Source organism: Megachile rotundata, chromosome 3 (genome assembly GCF_050947335.1).
Source record: "Megachile rotundata isolate GNS110a chromosome 3, iyMegRotu1, whole genome shotgun sequence".
Lineage (NCBI taxonomy): Eukaryota > Metazoa > Arthropoda > Insecta > Hymenoptera > Megachilidae > Megachile > Megachile rotundata.
In genome coordinates, this window is record NC_134985.1 from 21,957,231 (window position 1) to 21,976,040 (window position 18,810).

At 46.7% G+C, this 18,810-nt stretch overlaps 2 protein-coding genes across 10 annotated transcripts in view; both read left to right on the plus strand.

The window, feature by feature from the left end:
- Window positions 1-18,810, plus strand: part of shaker (potassium voltage-gated channel protein Shaker) — a 161,165-nt gene that overhangs the window by 50,486 nt on the left and 91,869 nt on the right. Inside the window, exon 1 of one of the 9 annotated variants that reach the window (XM_076529923.1) lies at window positions 8,986-9,204. The exons of 5 other annotated variants lie outside the window; for them this stretch is intronic. In XM_076529923.1, coding sequence (XP_076386038.1) covers window positions 9,065-9,204 — 140 coding nt within the window. In that variant the 5' untranslated portion in view covers window positions 8,986-9,064. Of the gene's footprint in view, window positions 1-8,985; window positions 9,205-15,816; window positions 17,584-18,810 lie in introns of those variants that run through there. 3 more of the 9 variants (XM_076529927.1, XM_012297648.2, XM_076529926.1) reach the window with 3 other exon arrangements.
- Window positions 2,721-6,725, plus strand: LOC105664189 (uncharacterized). Its single transcript, XM_012297646.2, has 2 exons — window positions 2,721-3,347; window positions 5,276-6,725. Exons 1-2 carry the CDS (start codon window positions 2,926-2,928, stop codon window positions 5,445-5,447), a joined length of 594 nt encoding a protein of 197 aa, XP_012153036.2. The 5' UTR covers window positions 2,721-2,925; the 3' UTR covers window positions 5,448-6,725.

Below are 18,810 nucleotides of genomic sequence, written 5' to 3' on the forward strand. Positions count from 1 at the left end.
ATTTTCGATCTATTTTCCTCCGCGCGATGATTCCTCGAGTACGCGGATTCTCTAGAACGGAGGTACCATTCCTCATTTTCTTCTTGGGTGCGTCGAATTTTATATCGTGCAAGTTCTTGCTCGGACGTTTCGTAACTCGGAATCTTTTGCTCGCGATAGATATCGTAGATTTTAATTTTCGTAGGAGGTATCTTCTTGTCGGGATTTTCAAGCTAAGCTAATACTTTATTTAATCCGTGCTGCGTAATTTTTCGAGAAATTTTATTCGGACGTCGCTTCGAAACTTCGAATCTTCTTTGCTAAGGATTGTTAGCAAACTTTCTCGAACGCGCGTTGAATCCGAGACGACCTTTTATCTGACTCCGGCCATACAGATTTTCGATGCAGATTACATTTCAGACGGATAGAAAATTGAAGGCATTTTATACGTTGCATCGATCGAGGTTCCATTTGACCATTTGCTTTCTACAAAGTATCGCAAATTGTACGCTACTCTTTCCTCTAGGATTTCACTGTATTTTGTTATGTTCTCGGTTCTCGTACGCGTGTCGCACCTGTTAATCAAATTTGATTTGCACGCTACAAAGCTAGGTTTGAAAATTTTAGTAATAGCCCGGTCAATCGTGACTCGAATCGTACTGGCAGCCGAATCGTACTGTTCCTTGTTAACAATATTCTATTTGCACTGCGCAGAGGTTTGTTTGAAAATTTCAGTGGCAGCCGAGACAGCCGTGATCCAAATTGCTCGATCGCTGAAACGTTGTCATCGAAAGGCTAAGGCATATCGGAAAAATAATTGGTGGAAAAATTAGAAAACGAAAATGGATCAAGGTCCCTCGTACGGTTCGTTATCCGAGTGGCGAGACCTGAAATAGAGAGGCTATCGTATATCTACCAAAAAGTTAGCGGCGTTCAAGGCCTCGGGTCGTGTATCGATCTCGAAAGCTTCCTCGATCGAGAGCAAGACCGCGTGCAACAACGACAGAGCGTGTTGCGGTAGTCGCGCGGGCTCGGAATCGAGGTTAGCGTGCCGTCGAATCTCTGGACCCTTTTCTTCGTTTTCTGGTATTGACCGGGTGAGCGCTCGCGGCGCGCTACGCGCCCGCCATCTTTCGGGTGGTTGATTCACCCGCCAGGAAAATAAGTTTCGGCGGGAGGGTGGTGCCCGAACCGACTCGTTCTCGACGCGACGCGACCAGTGATCGTCGATAGATATCGAAAGTCGCGTTTCCTTCGAAGACGAGACGCCTTCGTTTTCGCGTCCGGAGGGATCATTCGAGTGCGATCGAGGAATTTGGCGAGCGACGCGGAGACCAAACGCGGAAAGCGTTACCATGGTGTCGACACGGAAACGAGACGGAGAACTGGTTCGTTCGGTCGTCTCGAGGGCGGGCGACCTTGAATGTCCAGGGCAGTTAAGCGATCGTCGGTGGCACGCGAAGGGAAACGTACGCAAGGGTCAGTCGTGAATTCGTGCGGACGAGACTGGACGATCGCCAGCTCGATCAACACGGTACGTGTTCGAGCACGTGGTTGAGTCGGTTCATTCACTAACCTTGCGTCGCGTTGCGTCGGCTGCCAAAACGACTCGGTTTCCGCGTGACCATTTTCCGCGTTCCTCGTTCCTTGGGCCGAAAGTTTGCCGAAACGGTTCGTTCACGCTCCGCCGCGTTTGTTTTCCCTGTGCATTGGTCGCGTGCGTTCTCCGGTGCTGCCTCCGCGCGACGCTTTCGCGAACCAGGTCTATTTTAGTCCGAGGGTGGAGGAGGGCGTGGATGACGGTTAATTGGTTCGTCGTGTGACTGCGTGAGACTAGGTGTAAATGGATGTGCTCGAGCGTAACCTCTGCCCCCTCCTACCTTTAACGATTAAATATTTCACTCATCCTCGCGAGGAGGGAAATTGACCTAATTGCCGTTTTCAACTCCCTCGATCTTCCTCTCGCGAGCCTTCGCTCTCGTCCTTGCGTTTCGAGCGCTTCAAGGTCGCGGTCGATACCACCTTGCTCCCCGAAACATCTGTTCCGGCGTTGGTGAACGGACGACTGGTTAACGGAGTTAGACTGGAAACGGTTGGCCGATATCCGAGTCGGAATTGGAGCCGCGCCGAGCGGAGGGATCGCTCTCATCCGCGTCGTTTATCCGCGTCGTTTATCCGCGTCGCGCAATCCGATCGACATCGAGCTGGCCTTGTTCCGTTCGATCCTCTTTCTCTATCTATCGTTTCGGCCAATATCTGGCCCGAGTAGTCTGGTGTTCTCGCGTCGGTGCTGCCACCGGGCGGAACCCAACCAAATCAGCCCCTCATAGGGCGAGAGTTTCGTGGCGGTGGGCGAAGTGAGTCGGCGTGATCGCGGAACGGAAGGAACACCGTGTTTGGACATTGGCGTGGACGCTTTCGTACACGTTGTCACGGTATCTTTGCCCGCCTGGTCGCTCGCTCGTCTTCGATTTGCTCGTTTCCCTCCGTTCTCGATCCGTTTCGCCTTCGCCTCCGATCCGTTGGACGCCGTTGGTCGCGGACGATAGTTAGGTTGTCGGAAGTCGAGGTTGCACGTGCGTGTGTCGGTCGCGAAGTGGCGAAGGTGCGTCGAAAGGTGAAGCAAGGTAGCGGAAGGATAGGCGGTCGTGCATGAAGCCGCGAGGAGCAAAGAGGATCGGGTCGTGGCCCGAGCCACGAGCTTCTTCTTCGTCCCGTGATCGCGTGTGCCGCGTCCGCAGGATATCGGACGGGACTTGGAACCGCGAGCGGACAGGACACCGAGGTATCCGGAAGAGTTTCGAGCCGTAGCTTGAGAGATAAATCGAGGATCGGATAGTCGGAGGGAGAGCCAGAGAGTGATCGTGGTAGCGAGAGGAGCGGCAGGGGCAACCACGGAGGCAGAGCGAGAGAGGTGGAGTGAACGGGCGACAATCGAGGATTTGAATGGGTGGGCCGGGAGCCGGTAGGGTTAGCAGGCACGAGCTGAACGCGGTGCCAAAGAGCCACGTCGGTCACGGGGATCGGACCCTCGTAATCGGCGAGCCAACAGCGCCAACGACACCGAGCTGTCGGTGTCACTCGACTCCGGAACGCGCGATCTCGGCATCTGGCCTCGTCCCCGCCCAGCTACCACCTTCGCCGCCGCCTCTCGCCTCGTTGCACATCGTGGACAACAGCTGCCCTCTGATCGACAACAACAACAGCAACACCAACAACAACGCGACCACTGGCGCGTCGCCGAACGCGTTGTCAAACGGTACCAAGACTGCCACCACCATGCCCTCGCCGCCTAAGCATCGAAGGGGCTTCGACCCCAACGACGTGAACGCCGACTATCGCCGTTATCGTCGCGTTAAGACGAGACGGTGAGTTTCTCTCGCTATCTTTAAGCTCTCTATTTTTTTCTCTTATGTTTTCATTATCCGTTTACGACGGACTTTTTTATTCCGTACGTGTTCACCTCGCCGTTTTCACCTGTTCGTCGGTTCGCGAAGCCGAATCGACCGATTTGGCTGGCTTGCCTGCTTCACCTCTACGAAACACCGTCGGTTTCGTACTATTAGGGCATGTAGAAAAGAATCGGGGTTAAGCATGTATCGAAGCAACCAAAATTTTAACGACCATAGGCGAACCCAGTTCCCGCCATAATATAGCATCGTCGTTGATCGAACTACCAAACCGTTTCCTGCAAGATTCTATCACGGTAGATACATCATTGGAGTACCCCCGTTTCTCTTGCTACATGCTCCACGATTTGACTTCTTCCTTCGCCCGTATACGGTATCGCGAGCCGGTCAAGTCGCGTGACTCGCTTCGCGGACATTTTACCCGCCTATACCTTGTTTTCATGTTCTGCCTCGTTACCCGGTGCTGCAACCCTCCTGTTCCTCCAGTGTCCGCGAGTAGAACGGATCTTCCGCTCGGAACAATCTCTAGATCGAGATATCCGACCGGAATCGCTCGTCGAGCGGTGGTTGTTGATACGCTATAACTGGTTTCCTTGAATAATTTACGCGGCTCTACTCGCGTCCATTCCGCTCCCACCGAGGAAAGATTCGAGCGTGTTGCCCTCGAGAATCGCTAACGTACGTGGAAATGTCGTCGTGTTCGATACAACAATTACGCTTCGAAGAAAACGCCGCGGGGAAATACGTTGATGTACCCGTTATGCGAATCGGTCACGTACTTTCCCGTGTGTGTTCACAGCCATTGTAAATTCGCTTATCGATTCGCAAACGGACGTTTCGCGATAGCGACCCTATCTATGCAGTCCGATCGTTCGAAATTTCTTGGGAGCCTTTCTTGTCCCTCGTTATTTGGATCGTGTTCTCGAACGTGATAAGCTCTGTTTGTATGGAAAACGACACGCAAAATTACAAAAGTTTCGTAAATTCCATGAAACTGTCGGCCATCAAAGTGTTAACCCAGCTGTGATCAACAAGTTGGGAAAGTCCGTTCGATGAATATTAAACTCAAAGGTTAATATCGGTGAAACAAATATTCGTTGATCGATCGCTACAGAGCCGCAAAGTTAGATGTTCATTGACGACGATCTCGAGGGCGCTGAATAAAAAGCACGATGAATTCCAAGGAAGCATGATCTATACCCTTAGTACGGTGCTGTTCACGGGAGCTTTAAGAGCTAAACTCCTCTGCTACGAACACCGCGAGTGAGGTTCATGGGTACGTTGGAGAGATGCAAAAAGTATGTCGCGGACCCCTCCGATTCGAGGTGGTGCTGTCTACAGGAGTTTCCGCGAAGCTCCTTCTCCACTCGCCTTCCACTTGTACATACGCGTGCTTACATACACTTGCTAGAAATTCCGAGTCAGAGATTCAAAGCGAGTGGGGATCTTAACTTGTCTCGTGGATCGCGTTCTCGTAGCGTTATCCACGGGAGTCCTTAGGATCCCTCTACGTTTCGTCGTCGAAATTGGATCCTGAATGCGTCCCTCCCATGGACCACACTACGCTAACGCTGTCTATGGGAGTTCTTTGGAACCTCGTGCCTCCTTTCTCTAAATTCTCATACTCGTGGGTCCTAATAACGTCACCTGGACCGCTTTACGATGACCTTTAAGATCTACTTATATCTTCCTCGTTTCAAATTTTCACGCTCTCCGCTCTCGTTTACTTTTAAACGAAAACGGAGAGAAACGCATGCAGAGGAGGTGTTCGAGTGAGCAGCACTGTCCTTGCCCCTAAACCTGTCCCAATCCGGAAGACGGCGTTCTGGCGAGCCTTTTTTCACGCGCAGCAGCTTCCACTGACAGCGAATGCACAATGTTCACAGAGGCTTTGTATGTTCCACACGTTGGGTGATCTTGGGCGCCGGACACAGACCTCCCCGACATCTCCCGACATATATCTGTCAGCACGAGGCATTAAAAAACACACACAAGCTTGCGATGTTCGATGTTGGACCGCTTCTTACTGGTTGTATCCCCGACACCGAAATGCGATGACGATCGAACGAAACTGTAAAATAAATAATAAACGCAACCTCTTTGCACGGGGTCCCTTCGAAATGTCGACGTCCACCCGTTGGTTTTCATCGAACCAACGATCGTGTCCTCGGACAAGCGCAACGACGAATCGCATACATACAATTGTTAATATATATAAAAAAAAGAATAAATAAAGAAACAAAAAATAATAATAAACACACATTGGGTCTCATCGCTCGTCCCGATGCTTTCGATCGAAGCTTGGAATGCGATGCAATGGAATGGAATGGAATGGAATGGAATGGAATGAAGAGCCTTGCACCTTGGACGATAAAGCTTTCACGCACTCTCAATTATTGGCGTGAACCAAAGAAGAAACGTTACGTATTCCGACCCACTTGTCCCTCCGTCCCTTTATTCCATTTTCGCGGCAAAATACCCGGAATGCTTTGTTCGATGTGTCGACCTGAAAGAAATTGCCTTCCGCTCGAGAATTGTGCGAGGGAACGCAGGAAATCGGAATCGAAACGGCCCCGGATTCATCCTCTTCCATCTCTCGTCCTTACACCCGTGTGCTGAGAGAAATCGTTTCCCCGTAACGTTCCCATAGCGATATCGCGAATCACCATTGGAAACTGTAGCGACACGGCCAGACGACGAATAAATCGGTGAGATTTCAATTTCAGCCGTCGAATGACAGATCGAGGATACGTTCCTGGATTTGTTTCGGCGTTAAATCGTGCGCGATTTCGCGATCGAATGAACGATTGAAATATGCGGTTTATTCTCGCTTTTCTTTTTCCGTCTCTTCGTTGCCGTAAACCGACTATACTTTATTGCTATCGGTTTTGTAACAGGAATCGTTTTATTGACGCTTCGATCGTGACTATTTTATCTTCTATTATCTTTTGTCAAATTTCATCGTTTCGACATTTTTGAAATATGCGCGTGCTGCGATCTAACGCCCTTAGATTTAACGATCGACGTTTATTTAGTTTCGTTAAATATCTCCTGTCCTAATAAAGATTTAAATTACCTTGCGATCCTCGGGTAACTGCCGTAATTAAAGGAACGTTGTCCAATCGAAGGCAGAACGGTCGAATAAATGGCTGGAAAATTGCTTATAATTCGTTACGCTGAAAATTCGAAGAGAAATAAGAATTGAACGTTGTAATTGGAAAAGTGCGAGCACAGTTAAGGTAGGTGTTTCTCTCAGTGCAATGTTCTACTATGTGTAAAAAAAGGAAATAAAAGCGAGAGCATATATATCCGACAATAACACCTCCTTTTCGCGTTCGTTGCACCGAGACGGTTTTAATCGTTCGCCGCCACGAAACATTGCATGAGTTGTTTTTCTATATACAATGTGCACGTGTGTTTCGACGTGGTTGATTTTTGAGGGTTAACGAGTATGAATTTACGCGCCGAGAAATCGTCGAAAGTTGCTGGAACGGCGACGACAGAAGGCTGACGAATATTTCGCGCGAATTGCGAGTCGTTATATTTTTCCTGTGCGTTAATGTTCAAGAGAATTTCCATTTCCGATACGGTTCGATTTCATGTAAATTTATATCGTTCACGTAAAAGAGAAATCTTTCTTGTATAAAATGTAGGAACGATATTCGTATTATAATATAATTGAAAAATACGCGAGCACGTTTTATCGAAAGTACAAATGTTAGCTGACTACAATAAAAGGCTGAATGGTTGAAATATTACGGGAAAAATTGAAATATTGTTCGCAAGAACAGGATAAAAAAGGATAAGTATTTTGTGAAATGAAATACTTTTATGCTTTAATTAATCCAGTTTTATGGACACGAGAAGGAAGCTTGTTCTAGTTCAGAAATAATTTTTACTTTTCCACCACGCGTCTTCGTGAAAAATAATTTGAAAATTTCTTTATCGCGTTGATGACACTCGGCTGTGATCGAGTTCTAATTTGAAATTGATATGCGACAAGTACTATTTTAAGGTACTTGTACGTCATCAAATAACAGATTTCGAATTACGTTCCGAGAAGAAATTATCTTACGTCGAGCGAGCGTAATGTGGAAGCCAGTGCAATTATTGATACGGGAAGCCAAATAACGTCGGCTTAAGCAAATATTTCCCATATCTCGATCGCGCAAATCGAAGTACCCTAGAGATCGGCTTAGGGGCTCTTTGCATTTAACGACACTAAATTGGCCGATACAGATAACCATTTATAAACTGCATCGATCGGTGCAACTTACATTGCACCGTTTTAGTACCCATTCATTTTATCTTTTTCTTGTACGATCTTAATGTATTACATTTGGAATCTTGACAGAGATAGCAGTGAAAAGAACAATATTCCTATTCATCGAGGAAAGGGATTGTTTCCTTTTGTTGAAATTGAAAGACATCTTTTGTGCGCCTCAGACATCCTCGAGATCTGTACAGCGTTCAAATTTGTATTGTGCTCTTCGACGTCTTAATAGAGGCTTTGTAATCACTTAATAGTTATTATTAACCTTAATGATATTTATCATTAAATTCCAGTGGTATTTGTCTGACAATGAATACCCGCTTTCACTGCGACATTTACAAGTTATTAATACATTGGGTGTCTGTAGGTTGGAAATGCCATTTTGTAGGTGTAAATCGTAATTGATTGGTCATTGATGCTAATTTCGAGTCAAGGCGAGACATGAACGATAGCGAAACCCTAATTCAGCGTTACCTAAGCATATTTCACACAAGTCCATATTTTAACGCGATCTTTCATTCAGCCAGTGGTATTTCTTCTCAGTTGTTACAAGCTTTCTGAAGCCTTTTAACCGTTTGTGTTGTAAACCGTTGCCTCTCGATCAGGCACGTCTCTGCTTGCCTTTGGCCCCCTCTCTTCCGTTCAATTTCACTGAAAGTGAAATTATTCTATTGTCTGAACTGCCATTTCTCAAGCATTCATTTATGAATTACGGGTATACTGAGATATTGAAATTTATTATTGTTAATTTAGGGATGTGATACTACGATATTGGAATATAGAGATTTAGGGGTTCAGAAATGTAGGCAGTTGAGAGTGTATGGATGTAGGACTGTTGACATCTATAGAGATGGGTACAGTAGTCTAAGGATATAAGGGCTTTGAAAGGTATCCAACGATCTAGGGACCTATAAGAATCTAAGGATACAGATATTTACGGGTACAAGGTCCTAAGTACAGTGATCCAAGGATCTACGAGTACATCTAATGATCCAGGTACCTACATCTAGGAGAGTAATACTATAGGGAACTAGGTGAATCTATCTGCAACGAAGAATAATGAAATTTTTCCTAGCGATTTCCGAACCTAGCGTCTGAAGACAGAAGTAGAATGGGTACGTCACTGAAATATACAGGCCAATACTACCTCTTCGACTCATTGCAGACACGATACTTAGCGGTTTGACGAATGCACGGCTTCAGTTGGTCGCTGGTGAAGATCTGTCACGGTTCGCGTATCGACAAACGATCCGCGTGTATCGGGGCCCGCTCCCTCGAACTCTTTACGGTTAACAGTTAACGATGCACGACGCATAGTTTTGTGTAATCAGACTTCGCAAACTAGTGGAATGATATCGTGGATTTCTGTGTGAGCCCGACTACAATGAGTTGGTAGTGTGATATGGGTTTAGGATCACTGTTAATCCATTCGATAATTCTGATGCTTGTCAGCAACTTCATTCTACGTACCGTCGGCATCTGTTACATCTGTTTACCGTATTCCCTGGTTCTGACGGTTTTCGTATCGAGCGCGCTCTACGTGTAAGTACACCACGCTTCAGCTAGCTACATTTGGAAAATGTTTCACGATTTAACATCGGGCTATTCGAATTAATAAGATTCATGGACTTTCCTCTCGTTCAAATTTCGAACTCGAGAAGATCGATAAATTGTTAAATATGGAACAACGACAGTTTAATTTAAGCGTTAAAACGGTTGGGTAAATAATATGTACAAAGTCTCGAATCTTATTAAGGATATTTTCGCTAGTGCTCCGTGTATGTTGGGATTTTTTTTTCTAGCACTTTTCGACTCGTTTCGCGATTACCTTCGATTCCCAAGAGCACTCATGCTGCACCTTTTGCGATCGTCGGGGGTTCGCATGTACTCGAGCGGGTCGATGAAGCATGCTAAGATTGGCAGAAAATGTTGAGAAAATTTCAGACCCAAAAGAGTGTTGCTAGATTACGACACCCCTAGCTTAAAAATGTTGGACGAAAATAAATTCTCTTTCTCTTTTGATAACGTCCGGTTGATGTATTTGACGTCTGTGCGTTGAATACGAGATGTGATCTCAAAATTATTATATCGCATTCGAAAGTTTATTTATTGAAAGTTTCTATAATTTCGAAATCATCACTCGGTAAATTATAAGTAGCGTATGACATAGATAAAATTGACTCTCGTTATATTGCCGTGGAGGATGCGGTATCTGTTAGGTAAAGTACGTAGCAACGCAACCATATTATATACCTAGCGAGAAATTACGGCGCGCGAGATTTTGACGCGGGAATTACGGGGCGTGAGATTACGGCGCATGAAATCGCCAAGCGTTTCAATCTGTTCATCGCTCGGACGTCTATGACATCAATTGGACGCGACAAAGCAAAAAATGACAGAAAAATTGAATTCTGTCATCGCTCGCGAGCACAGGGAACAGGATACGTATCGTTTCGTTGTGATTAGTGGTGCGATCGAGTTCCTCGCGATGAAAAATTGAGAAGGCAAGTTGAGACGCGGTCCCGAGTGGCCGCGCTCGAATTACGATACACGGACAAATAAAGTCTGTTTCTCGAAATGAACCGTACCGGGACAGAAATAGCTCGTTAGTCGACTAGATTAACCCTTTGCGGTCTGACTGCTTTCGATTTCTGGAATCCCGTTACCACCGTGTCGAATGCTCATTTCCACCGTTAATTGGCTTTCCTGGTCGCTGTCTTCTTTCTTCGCGAAACTTTATAAAACGAAACCAGGTTACCAGGATTTTTACCACTTTCACGGACGTTGCGTTCTCTGGCTAATGATTATCGACTACTGTGACGAAACATTTCGTTCCTACTAATAATTGCTCCTGCAGATTGTTTCGCAATATCCCTTTGCCCTACAACATCACACTCGTGACGCGAACTTCGTACTCGATAAACCAGACTCGTATTTTTATCGCAATTGAATTTTGGGTTCTAATTATAATCTTCACAGTCATCGTCCATTGAATAAAATTTTTTAACTTTTATTATTCGTTTTCACGTTGTAGTAATAATTTGTGCCTGACACGACAGACTAGAAAATTGTAGGTTAAGGGGATATTTCGAATTTGCTCTACAGACGAAGTAAAAGGAAGTAACGTTCCCTTCGAGAAAGTTTTATTCGACTCCGTGAAGTAGAATCGGGTCAAACACGGTTACAATCGCGGATCTTCGCAGTAATTGTAATATAAAAGAATGGAAGTTCGCGGGAGGATTACCATTAGCATCGACATTAAAACGGAAAGCGGAATGAGCAAACGATCAAAATCCGACGTTACGAACGGATCAGATCGTTAAGGGTTAAAACGTGAAAGGTTAATTAATACGATTACGCGGACGAACAAATCGTCCTTGTTGATTACGGAAAAAAGAGAGATGGTCGTTGAACGTCTAAGGATTCCTCTCTTAATTTAGGACCCGATGCGAGATGCTGTTTGCACGAAAGTCATTAACGCGATGTCTTGGCAAACAGTACCTACTGGAACGGTTGTAATGTTCCGGAGAAGATGACGATGTGGATCGAGAGATTATTGGTCGCGTTGGTGATACTTCCGGGCGGAGGTCAGGGTGACCACCGACCACGACGCAAAAAGCGGTGACAGTAACTTAAAGCTGCACGCTTTCTGACTTTAATATTCATTTTCTACCCCATTCTCGTATCGCTTGGTCGCTCCTGCTTCGATTAGGGGTGGAATTTTTTTACCGTTTACTCCCTATAATGCTAAAAATGCTCGTATCTAAAATATATTATTAAATAACCGCGAAGAATACTAGTTACAAGTTTTCTCGTCGAAAACAGCAGGCTATTTTATTTTGTAAAAATAGTAGAAAAATATTTTCCTATTCCCGTGGTATTAGTCAAAATCTGTCTTGGTTTTATCCATTAGATAGTTGTCGGGCTTTCGAAGTGTGCGTAGGATGTGTAGAAGTAATTAAATGGCAATTATAAGTAGATCTCGAGTTGGGTAACTACATTGATTATAAGTAGCTCTTGACTTCCGTAACCACTCTCGGTGTAAGTGATTTCAATTAGAAACTTCATTATTAGGTGGTCGTATCTAGAATGAAACGTTTCTCTCGAATCGCAATAATATGTACCGAGCAATTAATTAAGTGTTTTGCGGTAGAAATTCTGCCGTTTTAACGGAATACTCGAAGCATCGATTTCTTGTGCCGTCCACAGTGTGTCGAACGATAAATTTGTAATTCAATTATATTCAATTTGAATTTCCAATTCCCGTTTCTACATATCCACAATTATATATAATTTGATAAGTGTACTACTTAACCTTCGTACTCCCTATCCATTTTACGCTCCAATTTTCTACAATATGCCGATTATTTAAATCAATGAATAGAATCAATCGGTAATACAAGCCTATAGAATTATTCGATGGCTTTGTTGGAATTTCTATGCGTCAAAGCTGAATATATCTTTTAAGGCGAAATACAATACATCCTTCAAAATTTGGAGAAGCAAGGTCTGAACTTAATAGATGTAATATAATAGATTCTAACGAAAAGGAAACTGCGTAACACGTTTCCTCGGAAGCTTCTCGAATTGGTGCTGCGTTGATAAGTCAGATACCTATACAGGATATGGAGGATTTCTGGAACATAACGTCGAAAGCTTACAGGGAGCTTGCAAGCGTTCATCGGGTTTCAAGAGCTTTCCACTAGGTGGCGCTCTCGATGGTTTCCGATCCCTTTCGCCACGCTATAGCAAAGTTCAAATTCAAGGATTGGAATTGCGAAATTCTTGAATTCGACCCACCGGGGACGCTCCCCTATAGATATCATAGATATGTTTATAACTCGATAACTCTCGAGCATTACGCGAGTAGCGAGTCGTTTTTTAGCAGGGATGTGGACTTCCTGAGGGAATCTTACCCTGCTCCGTCCTTATATTACGGTTAGCACGGATACTAACCTGCAAAGCCGAGGAACTTCAGTGATTTGCAACGCCGTGTTTACAATCGCCTTTGGTTCTAGCCAAGATCCTGTCCCCGGGTAACGATACGTAGCCGTTACCCAGGAAGTAGCAGTCGAGCAGGCCCGATATACACACAAGGAACGTCGTTAATCATCGAGTACGGCCAAGGCACGCCGAACGAGCATCGAGATCACTCGATTAGGTCAAACGATATTACGGTCAGTTGCGTTGGGAATTACGAGACACGCGTTTAGTCTAGGCTCGATGGCGAGAATCTGGAGCCGCGATGGGCTCGAAAATTGCCGCTCCTGTTCGTCTAGTCAGGATGATCGAAACGATTTCGTAGCTGTCGATTAGTCGACTATCGATCATTTCGCCGAGGTAGATGAGAGGGCTGTTAGCGTTAAACCGTGCTATCCACCGAGGCCAACGTGTACAGGGCTCTGATTACCGACGATCCTAAATTAGGTCTGGGTCAGTGCAGATAAAAGATTTTCACGCGTCCTAGATTCCTGCTGGTTCGGCGTTGTTATCATCAATATCGGAGATCTCGATACGCGACCGAATGGAATTCGATAAATATTCTCCGTTTTTCCCTTCCGACTGTGTCTATATAAGTTCAGCGGATGATACGTGTATCGAAGTTTCAAGGGACGGGATTTCTCTTCACTGTTCCTAATTGCTAACTTTTTTCGACATATATTTACGTAATGCATCTACTGTTCAGTAATTTACTTCTAATTGCACGAAACCTATAGCTCCTACAAACGCAGTAGAGAAGGAAGCAAGGTTTGATGATCAGACGTCAACTGTCACAGTAGTGACAGTTGTGTATAGTCAGACGCGCTGTAGTATGAATTATAAACATTCGGGGTGCAGTAGAATATACATCCTTTATACATTTCCAGTGTTATTTATATTACTATTGTTACAGCACAATTGAGTCAGAACGTCATAATTGATAAATAAAATCTTCCTACTCCTCTTAAGAACATTATAACGAAATGAACCTGCAGCAGTCATTTGAAAAGCTTCTCGATGCATCGATGTTGTAATTAAATTGACTAAAGTGGAAAATTGAATCCGTAATGTATCGTCGTTAGATTAAACGATAGAGGAGAGGAAGAGTTGTACACGGAACATGTTTTAATCAATCACAGAAAACAGTATTCATCGGGATTTAGCCATGAAATATAATAGTTTGGATGAAAGTTGACCAAGGCTCGTTTCACGCTCGGTCAATCTCGACGTCTGACTAATCACGCGCTCTACTACTTGCACGCTCTCGTTCCGCCAACGATCGGACTATCGGACAAAAGGTTAAAGCGAAAGGAAATATAATTCGAGGTTTCTGTAGTCGGTCGAGACGGTGCATTATCACCGGAACGATTCTTCAAGCAGTTCGCCGTTAAGGTGAATAACGGCCGTTCGAGAAAAATTGCTTCGTCCCTTCTTATCGAGCCATCGCGTCTCGAAACTTGCACGAACCATTCTCGCCAACCTCTCCTCGGAAGAATTTATTTCAAATATGCGCACTAAACGAATCGCGAGAGAGATCGAATTCGTTAGCATTCTTATTCTACTTCGTTCGATAGCATTTTTCGCCCAGTAATCTTAGTAAACGCAGCAGTTTTTTTGTCGACCGTAATTTTCTTCCATATAAACGATTCGAAGCGTGGCGTGTTTGGTCTTGTTCCATTCGGAAAAAGCTTACAAATCCGGTGGTAAGAGTTTAATTTTAGAAGAACGAATCAAACTATCGGCCGATAAAAAATCTGCAGTGTATGGTCGCTCTAAACCGTCGTGAAATATTCAGAGCTTGACAGCCGCGGGTAACAATTGATTCGACTCCCGACGTTCGAGGGTTAAAATCCTTGATAATTTATATCATCCCGTGTCGTACCGAGTTCGGCTGTTCCCACAGTGCCAGCTGATGTACTAATTCACTTCCGCTTTCGAATCCAATTGGCAGGAGAATAGCAAACGAACTGTTGCCATGCTTTCGAAGGCACTATTGGCTCCAAATATTTCTCTTAACGCCTGTTGGCAATGTTCGCTATCGAGAGTAAACGGGTGTCGCTCCCAAAAAGTCAACGATTTCTTTCAGTTTGTTTCTTCAGAAGATGGATTTTAATACACGACACAAAAGTTATGAAAGAAAGTATCGAATTACAGCCGTTGAGGAATTCTAATCTAGTATCTTTTATATTTCACCGGCAGTGACTTAGCAATTTGATTCTCTATCGATTTCCCTTGAACGATCGATGTTATTTCCAATTCCGTCGAACGAGCACGTTCCGACTTATCGAAGGAGCATCCATCTTGGACCAACCCCGTATCGTCCATTCATTCCGTATCCCCTCCGCTGTCCTCGAAGAGCATCCCCGACCCTCCCCAATCACCGCTCTACCTGTGCCATTCACGGCGAGTGTTCGGCCTCGGAATGGCCATGTTCGCGAGGAGGATAGAAAAAGCGTGGTAAGAACACGCGGAAATCCTGAAATAAGGTTCGAAGGTGTTGGAGGATAATAGCGGAGTCGGCGGTGTGGCTAGATATCGACTTCGGAAGCCCACGCACGAGCAGCAGCAGCAGTAGCAGCAGCGGCAGTAGCAGCAGCAGCATCGCGGGGGTGGTGGGCAGCATCGGAGGATGGGGTTTGGGTGGGCAATTTCACCCTGGCGTTCATAGCGTACGTCGACGGGCGCAGCCATAGCCGCGCACAAACCCGTTTGCTCGTATACAAACGCGAACAGAGCCGTTCTCGACACGGAACCACGAACGAGAGCGTGCCGTGCCGTGCCCTGCCGTGCCCTGTCGTGGACTCGGCGAACGAGCCACACGCGTTGCCCGCCCAACTAAACCCCACCCTCCTCCCCTCTTCGCGGCTGCTGACCGAGCGAGACGGGGCTATCGCCTCGACGAAGACGAGACGCGAAAACTAGCGATGGAGCGGGTAGGGATAAAGGGTGGTAGGCAGAGCGAAGGAGAAAGCGAGATATTTCGCGACGACCGTGGCGCCATCGAGCGACGCCGTGGCGGTCCCAAGCAGCAAGCCTGGCACCTCCAGCGCGTCCTTTACCGCTCTGTCCAACCTAACTGCGTCTCTCTGTCTGTCCGTGTCCGTGCCCGTGCCCGCGCCCGTCGTCGCGCAAACACCTCGGAACCGCGTCTCGTACGCGAACCTCTCGTTGCCGCGCAAACACCCGCGACTCGTTTTGTCGAGGAAACCGCGTTTTCTCTCGTTCCTCCGCTTCTTCTTCTTCCTCCTCTTCTTCACCACGGTTCGCCGCTTCGTTCTCCTTTCCTAACGTTTCTTCCGCTTCCTTCCGCATTTTTTCTCCCTCTTGCCGTCTGTTACCCTCTCCACGCTCGCGATCGCCCTCTCCACGCCTCTTATCCCTTCCCTTCGTTACCGTCGTTCCGTCCTTTTCTGGTAGCCACAGGAGTCTCGCGACACGCACATCCGGCTCCGACGATTCAGAAACCTACGAAACGCGGGCAAACGTGATCGTTCGGAGGCGAGGCGAGATTCGGAGAGGCCAGCACCGAGCCACCGGTGGCTCGCGATCGAATTAACCCGTGTCCTGTGTCTGTGCGCGACGACAGTGTTGGTGCTCGTTATGCTTCCCGTCTCACTCCCGTGGCCACGTTTCCTCTCGCCCTCCCCTCTCGGATCCTCTTTCACCGTGTTCTAACCTCTCGTACTCGCGAGGATTCGGGAGGACCGCGCGGCGCCAAAGTGGACCCGTCTAACTCGACGCGGGCTAGGAATTAAGGCGGTTCACGCGTGGCAGTGTTACGGCGACTCCGGGAGAGGGAGAAACCGAGAGAAAGGGCAGGGATTCCCCGTGAATCGTCCGGAGGTGCAACCGCGTGGCAGAGCTACGATTTATTTCTTCCGTTCGATTCGCGACGCGTGTTCGTTAACCCGCGTTAAATCGAGGACGAGGACCGAGCCTCTCGTGTCCTGGCCTGCTATTAAACGATGATTGCGTGACCGCGTGCTTTATCGGAGTTCCGCGAGCCCCGCGCTCCGCGGCCCGCGCCGTCCATGGGCCATCCTTCCTGTTACACGGCACCTAACCTCGCAGCACCCTTCCGCCTCGTCGAATCGTTCGCTCGTCCTTGAGAGAAGCCCGCGGTCGAAATTCGTGGAACGTCCTTGGCGAAGGTGGACTCGTCTGACGCGATGAAAGCAACGGGACTGGCCGATGTCGCGGTTCGATATCCGTTCAAACTCTTTCTCTCGTCTTGTCTCTGTCTGTCGGCCGATCGATCGCCATACTCTCGAGAAGTCTGCTCGGAAATTCGAGCAACGTGCCCGACCAAGTGCGTGGACACTTGGAGCAATAGTGGCGCGCGACACGCGGCCTCGAAACGATCCGCTCTCTCTCGGTGAACTCACGGCGCTGGTACAGAGTTAGTCGGTCGAGCGATCAGCTGACGGCCGAGCGTGGCTCGATACGAAGCGTACCGAACCGACTAGACGTCGCGACGCGACACGACACGACGCGACGCGCCGCCGAGCGCCGTCAACCGCACCGTCGAAACCGACTCTTCGGACTTTTACCCCCGTACTCGTAAATCCACGCCCTCGAAACCTTTCTAACCTGTCCTGAGTCTCCGCGACGAGCACGCGAAATCTTTCCTCGATGTAACGCTGCTAATCTCGCAGCACTCCGTGCCCGGACGAATCGCGTGGACTCGTCTGAACTTTGCTTTCGCGCGTTATCGAACAAGCTGGACCCGGTGAACGGAAAACAGTGACAGAAAGAGAAGTGTGCGGTGTGACAGTGGTTCAAGAATATTCGTAAGTGGCACATACATAACACACATACCACCGGCTGTCCTAGGACGTGCGCGGGACACACGGGGGTTCGTGGTAGTAAACGCAACATGCGGGAAGGTACAATAGTGCGAGCCGCCACGGCGATCTGCTGGGCCATCGCCAGTTAGCCACTGTACTTTTCTCTTTTCTCTATCTATCTACTACTACTATTACTACTACTACTATTACTACTATTACTATTACTTCTTTTGCTGCTACGCGGCCATTAACTATTTACACACACACGTACACGAACGCACACACCAGTACACATGGATCGTTCCGTGTCAAGTTGACCCATCGGTTCTTTGTGACGCGAGTGCGACGCTTTTACGTAAGAGTCCCTTTCATTGCTTGTTTCCTGTTTCTGTAACCCGAGGTGGACCCTCGTAATTAAAGCGCGCGTGTCGAGCTCGGATCGTGTACGAAATCGAACACGGATTTGCACCGCTTTTAAAAATAACTTTTAAAAATAACAAGCTCTATGTTCCGAACGATTGCAGCCGATTACCGACGCAACGTTATTCCCTTTCTCCTCTCGTTCGATACAACGCTCGAACATTTTTGACTTTAAGAGTTTCCTTCCGCTTCTCCACTCATCGGAGCTTCTATTGTTCCACTTGATCGTATTTCTTCCGTTATCGGGCTTTTCACGGCCGGATCAACACGTTGAAAATAACAATCGCGTCGGACCTATAGTTAACTCGTTGATTGCCTTAAGGAATTACCGGTAATTGACGTTATAAATTCCGTTTAATCTAAAGAAGAAGAAATTATGACCGCTATCGCATCAACCGTTCCGAATAGCAAACTGAAACTTTAATATTCAAAATAAAGATTTCATACGGCTAATACTTCACTCGCGAGGGCTGACCTATTCGTTCAAGGTCAAATTACGTGACGTTAGACTAGACGAATAACTCTTAACCTCTTCAGGGACGATTTATTCAAGGTTAAACAATGAAACCTTTTCATTGTGTTTTGTTAATTTCAAGTAGGTAATAATTATATAAGAAAATTTCTAAGGTATTTGTAATATACGTCACAAAGACAGTGTCCTTGAGGGGGGTAATGATTAAGGTTAAATGATTAACAATTTAATAGAATGCTGTAAACGTCAAATAAAAAAATAAAATGATTATTACGTGTAACGCGTCGACTGGCATGGGTGTAACCAGTGACCTAAAAACTCAAGGTCAAGTTAGGAATCGAGGACGAGAAGACTATCGCAAATATCTCTAAAACGATACTAATATAATCCTAAACAGCAAATTGGAGCGGCACCTTAGCGAATACCCTTGAGAATCCGTGCTGCCGTGCGTCTTACCAGACACGTCTGAATCTACTGAGGCCGTCGTAA